Source organism: Amphiprion ocellaris, chromosome 18 (genome assembly GCF_022539595.1).
Source record: "Amphiprion ocellaris isolate individual 3 ecotype Okinawa chromosome 18, ASM2253959v1, whole genome shotgun sequence".
Taxonomy (NCBI): Eukaryota; Metazoa; Chordata; class Actinopteri; family Pomacentridae; genus Amphiprion; species Amphiprion ocellaris.
The window spans coordinates 20095632-20102114 of record NC_072783.1 but is presented as its reverse complement, the minus strand read 5'-3'; the positions used below and the strand labels follow the sequence as shown (position 1 = coordinate 20102114).

General features: G+C 43.8%; 1 protein-coding gene across 1 annotated transcript; it reads left to right on the top strand.

Annotated features, from left to right (window-relative positions):
- Positions 1–538: 538 nt before the first annotated feature.
- Positions 539–3662, top strand: LOC111574400 (WAP, Kazal, immunoglobulin, Kunitz and NTR domain-containing protein 2-like). The gene is made up of 2 exons (XM_023278964.3): positions 539–1044; positions 1302–3662. The coding sequence occupies exons 1-2, from the start codon at positions 859–861 to the stop codon at positions 2850–2852; spliced, it is 1737 nt and encodes a 578-aa protein (XP_023134732.1). The 5' UTR covers positions 539–858; the 3' UTR covers positions 2853–3662.
- The last annotated feature ends 2821 nt before the right edge of the window (positions 3663–6483 follow it).

The window sequence follows — 6483 nt, the reverse complement described above, 5'->3', positions numbered from 1 at the left end:
TTTGTGTTTTGTATAAGAAAAACAAACAACATACTTTCGAACTGCATATTTTGTTGTTAAAAGTTAAACACAAATCCTTGTTTTCTGAAACGTTTCTCTTCCTGCAACAGACGAGTAAAAAATATATCGATTTTTATGATAACGTACTCAACAGAATATACATCGTGAACCTTCACACGTGATGACACGTTGTTGTACTTTTTAATTATTGCACTTTTCTGTGACAAGTACAATAATTGTGTGCTCCGCATCACTTTTAATTATTGCACCATAAAATACCAAACGCACAACATTTGTTTCAAACATTCTGACTGTGATGTAAACCGAGCATGTGTTTTGAATTCCTCTAATTGTTAAATAATACCTTTTTTAAGCAACAAATGACCTTGGAAACTTTTTTCTCCGTGCGTCTTTACGCACGGTGCGCTCCGGCGCCGCTGGAGCCCGCAAAGGGTTAAAAGGGGTTACCAGCAATTCCTTTAACAGGCAGGTGCCCCGCCAGCTCCAGCCCAAAGATCGCACCGACTTTAAAAAAAAAAAAAAAGCTTCTTCCACCATCTGAGGAGGAACTCGTAGCCGTCATGTTGTGTGTTGGTTGGCGAGTTTGGTTTACGGTGATGGCTGCAGACCGACGGTATAAATAGAGCATCATCGCCGCAACTGAACTGGATTCATCAGTTGGCACGCTGATCAGGCTGAGTCCCACATGCAGGCACGTGTGATGCGCATTTGACTTTTTTCTTTTTTTTTAAATTTACTTTTATTTTCAAAGAAGTGGAATTCGTTCACAGCCGAATCACAGAAGTGCACAGATATTTTTAATCTTCACCTCTCGTTGAGTTGTGTCCCGCTCTGGAGATGTGGTGGATGCTGTTTCCACGGTGGATCTGGTTCCTGGCGTGTGTGTCAGTGTGGATGGAGCTCCATGCCGGAGTTTTGTCCCATATTATCTATTCCCACGCGGGTATGTGTCCCAATGACATGAACCCCAACCTGTGGGTGGACGCCATGAGCACCTGCACACGAGAATGTGAATCTGATCAGGTAATGTCAGAATATTATTTTAGGATGAAAGTTTATATTAACGGCTTGTAAATGTACTATTAAATAAATGCTTTTCTATTCAGTTTGTTATGTAATTTCTATTTTGTTTATGATATATATAATATATCTCAAGTGTATTGTTAAGTTTTGTTTGATCTCTAGTTTATAGTCTACTTTATCACTGCCCACCGTATGTGAATGCTCTCCACACACATTTAGAATCTTGCATCTGTCATTTCTCTCGTCTCCTCTTACAGGAGTGCGAGTCCTTTGAGAAGTGTTGCCAAAATGTCTGCGGGAATCGGAGCTGTGTGGCAGCCCGTTACATGGACAAAGATAAGGGCCCCGTGGGAATGCCCAAAGAAGCAACCTGTGCAAGTTTTATGTGCACCCAGCAGGGGTCTGAGTGTGACATCTGGGACGGCCAGCCGGTGTGTAAATGCCGGGACCGCTGCGAGAGAGAGCCGCACTTCACCTGCGCCTCCGACGGCATGACATACTACAACAAGTGCTACATGGATGCAGAGGCGTGCTCCAAGGGCATCACCCTCTCTGTTGTCACGTGCCGCTTCCACCTCACCTGGCCCAACACCAGCCCCTCACTGCCCCAGGCGACCACTCTCCGCCCCACCACTGCTCCCCTGCAGGCGACTATCCCACCTCCTACTGAGCCTCAGCCCCCCGTGGTGGTCAGCAGCCCTGCTCAACAGACCGTGAACGTGGGGGACACAGCTAGCTTCCTGTGTGATGTAACGGGTCGGCCACGCCCGGAGATCACCTGGGAGAAGCAGCTGTCAGATGGAGCTGAGAGGGTGATCATGAGGCCCAACCACGTGCGGGGCAACATGGTTGTCACAAACATCGGTCAGCTGGTTATCTACAACGCCCAGCCGCATGACTCGGGCGTCTACACCTGCACAGCTCAAAACCCATCGGGCTCTGTGAAGGCCAACCATCCGCTCACTGTGCTGCCCACAGAGGTGCTTCAAACTCCTGAGCCCAAGAACCTGACTCGCTGCCTGCCTGAGGAGTGTCAGAAACCCCCTGACAGCTCAGATGAATGTGGGAGTGAGCTGGAAAAAGTCAGCTGGTACTATGAGCCCAAGACCAACAACTGCTTCTCCTTTACACACTGCCACAGCAACAACAACAGCCAGCCGTCCAGGAGGGTGTTTGATACGTACGAGGAGTGCATGCAGTGCTGCGGTCCGGAGCTGTCAGGCCCTTGTGGGCTTCCTAGCCTGCAGGGCCCCTGTAAGGCTTACGAGCCAAGGTGGGCCTACAGCAGTGCTCAGCGGCAGTGTCAGTCCTTTATCTACGGAGGCTGCGAGGGCAATGACAATAACTTTGAATCTAAAGAAGCCTGTGAGGAGATGTGCCCCTACCCTAAAAACCACCACTGCAAGGCCTGCAAGCCCAGAGGCAAGATGGTGACAAGCTTCTGCCGGAGCGACTTTGTCATCCTGGGTCGTATGACGGAGCTTACAGAGGAGAAGGACTCAGGTCATGCCCTTGTGTCTGTGGAAGAGATCCTCAAAGATGAGAAGATGGGTCTCCGCTTCTTTGGCAAGGAGCCTCTTGAGGTTACTTTTCTCAACATGGACTGGAACTGCCCGTGTCCAAACATCACCGGTGCCGCTGCAGAGGGACAGGTCATCATCATGGGCAATGTTAATGATGGCATGGCCGTCCTTCAGCCTGAGAGCTACGTAGGTGCTTCCAGCCCTCGTCGGGTACGGAAACTGAAAGAAGTCATCTCCAAGAACACGTGTGACATTCTCAAAGCGATCACCAACAGCCCGCAGTAGGGTTCAAGTTATCAAGTGTACCTAAAGTTTAGTCAGAAACAACAAGCTGAAATCTTATCAGCATTCACTGCGGTAATGTTTTGATTTTTAGAGGCCATTCCTGTTACATTAAATGGAATTATTTATGTTTCTAGACATTTTCAGGAGTTCCTGATGAGAAATCCTGTCATATGACATTTTGTATGTTTTCATGTGGTCTGTTTTGCAGCTGAGCTTTTGTGGTTATGTTGTGGCCATTGGTGTTGTTGATTGAAATACCATGTATGTGAGCACAGGAGACATCCATCACAACCTTCTAGTTACCTTAACCCCCAGACTCTGTCTTCCCTCACGCCCCGTCCTGCCTCCAGCAGAAATGGAGCTTGCAGACTTTGACAAGACACAAAGAAGTCTGATGGTATTGTACATAATGTAACTGTCTTTTGATTGTTGTATTTTCTCCCTGACACTTGCTTTACTTACCTTACTTTAACATCAGACATTTAGTCTGTATTTCATACATTATCTGTGTACCATATTGCACATGAAATGTGACAAGGTAGATTTGGTTAATCCAGATAAATGAGTTGTAATATATATTTTTTAGCTGCTGCATTTTCTCACAATAAGTCGTGGAATGTTTTTTAAAAAAATTATTTTCTCCTATTTCTTGGCTATTTATTATCATATAAGCTTTTCATTGTTTTTGTCTATGTTTTTTTGTTGTTTGTTTTTGTTGTTTGTTTTTGTACTTCACATCATTTCTAAAATTAAATGGAATTTTGTATAATTTTATGTAATTTGTGAAGAAAATAAAAATACTTGACTTCAGTGTCTTTTTGCTCCATTTTCTTTGTATTTATTTTTGTAATACTGAATAAAATTGAAACTATAGGCCAGGCTGAATGGTTTATTTTTTTGAAGCTAATAGGGATAATATACACATAGTGACTTTCTGCATTCAAATGACCCTTTCACCTTGGTTTTGGCTCCCTTGTACCCGCTGGATGACAGAGTGCAGCTGCTTGGCTACCTGTGTGGCTTCTGACAGGCTGTGATAAAAGAGATGAGGGAATAGCACATCCCCAGCCCACCCTGCCCCCAACCCCATCCCCCCAAAAGACTCCAAACAGAACCCATCCATTCTAAAGACCCCTGTGGCATTGTAAAAACTTCACCCTATTTTGCTTTGCCTCCATGGTCTAGCCTAATTGGATAAGGAGCCCAAGCTGTAAACCCCAGATCCACTCCCATGCAAGAGTTATGTGTTTCATGCCGTGCCAGCAGGCGTCTCTGGGTTACTAGGAACGGGCCTTGGTGGGCTTCGACGAGGGTGTTCTACATCCCAGATGAGATTCTGTTTCTCCCATTCACAGCGGCGAATGAGGCAGCAGATCAGCCCATGTACGGTGTTCCTTTACTGGCAAAACCACCTGGGAGCTCAGACCTGCACTTCAGCAGCTGTTGAGGCTCTGGAGCAGAAAGATATTAGATCTGCAGCACCTTGGATCACATCACAAAGTGATATAAACAAAGTTCACATCAACAGCACAAACCTCTCAACACTTCTGTGGTTTGCCAGCCATTTAATGGTTTTAAGATACATCGTAGGAATGCAGTTTTTTCATTCCAAAATAACACACTTCCATTGCACTTGCAACATTACATCAGCTCCTGGTGTCTGCAGTGTGGGTTCACTTGGTTCATTCACATAGATATTTTCTGGCCTATTAATGTTAGAGGTTCATTAATGATTTTCCTTTGAATCCTTCATATTCTGGTTTGAATCCTTAAAGTTTCTGGTGTGTGTGTGTGTGTTTTTTGTTTTTTGTTTTTGCTTCTGTCATATTTTTGTTCACTGTGGACACATTTTTCACTGCAAAATTTTCTCTGTAGTATATTTTTTATTGAATATATTACAGAATCTTCTCAAAACTTTGAAGCTCGACCACTATTCTGAGTCTGTGAGAGTACTGCCCACAATTCTCCTGATTATATCAAAATATAAAAAATATACTTTGGGGTTATTTAGAGATATGTACAGTGGTATGTTGCCACAGGTAGGTAGTCCTACTGTATGGAGCAGAGATATGGAGGACAACAAAGACCACCATCAGCAAGGTGCAGACGTTCATCAACAGCTGCCTGAGAAGGATCCTCCAGATACACTAGCTAGGTTACTTAGTTTATAAATCTGTAAATCTACGTACTTTACACATAGTCAAGGTATACTGGAGGCTGCCTGGCTTTGTGTTTAGATCTGTGTGTGGGAATACATGGAACCCTATTCCTGCCAGGAAATAAATAACATACGTGAAAATGATAGAAAATAACAATACAGTAATCTGAAATAAGTCAGAATTATGAGCTATTATTTGCAAAATATGAAACCCAAATTCAAAATTGAGAAATTGTAAGTCAAAATTATTAATCACTAAATCAACGTTATTAAATAACTTGACAAGTCAGCATTGTGAGATAACGTCATTCGAGTAAGTTAAAATTTGTTGATTTACTAATTCAAAATATGAGATCCACATAGAGGTAAAGAGGGTGTTGATGTTGCCAGTAGGATGTTATCCCACTCTTTCCAACGACTTGGTGAAGTTGAAGGACATTTTCAGGAACAGGATCATGTTGTTGAACACGTCCATCCAGAGCTGTTTGAAACTGTTTCTTAAATGACAAATTGTGGAGTTGTGGACATTTCAGTGCCCTCAGTGACAAACCAGCATCGAGCAGCCAGCAGCCTCTTCCCATCGTTCTCTTGTCATCTGTAGCATTGTGTCATCTGAATATAGCTGCAAGCTGCGAAATGAGGGTGAGAGAGATGCAACAAGTTATTGTGGTGCATCGTTGCTCTCTTAACCTCGAAGGTACGTGGGCGCCATACTTTGTGACTTTTTAAGCAGTCAGATAAACCTTTGGGAGGTACAGGATAAGCCTCTCTTTAACACACAATGGAGAAACTTTGCTTTCATTATGATTATGGGTGGTACATACACAGTGGAGCCAAAACATTACAGGCCTTCACAGATGAAGCAAAAAGCATTGATTATCTCATAAAAATGGCACCCGTCAAGGTCTGGAATATATTAGTTGGTATGTGAACAGTCGGTTCTGGGAGTCAAGCGTGTTGGATGTGGGATAAATGAGCAGGTGTTCAGACCTGCAGTACGATGGGAACATTGTGTTGAAGCATTTTTGAAATGGTGAGGCCTGTGATGTTCTTCTAGTCAGTAGTGGTGGTGATGATGGTCTGAGGAGGGACATACCATGAACCAGTGACAGGATGTTTGAGGATGTGATGGAAGAAGTTTAATACAAGGTCACTCTAAGTTGCAGCTTCCAGAATTGAACGATCTGCTGCTAACCTTCAGAGGTCTTGCAGAGTCCAGGCTTTGGCAGGATGGTGTTGTTTGGATGGGGAACGAACTATAAACAGCATATTATCATGTGATCATCATGCTTTCCTCATCCGTGCATGTGCATTGAGTGTATTGTCCCTGTAATGTAGCTTGGATTGGGGCCAGACATTCACTGGTACAAACAACAGTTCAGCTAAGGGAGCAAGTTCAACTATCAACTCAAAACTGCTTAAAACAACCGCAAATTCCATCAATTATTTTTCTTCTCTTCTGATTTTCCAACC

Excerpts from the sequence above, each read along its gene's own strand:
- LOC111574400 (XM_023278964.3), top strand. The coding sequence starts at position 859 with ATGTGGTGGATGCTGTTTCCACGGTGGATCTGGTTCCTGGCGTGTGTG. Across the intron at positions 1,045-1,301 it reads GAGAATGTGAATCTGATCAG|GAGTGCGAGTCCTTTGAGAA; the intron begins GTAATGTCAGAA and ends CTCCTCTTACAG.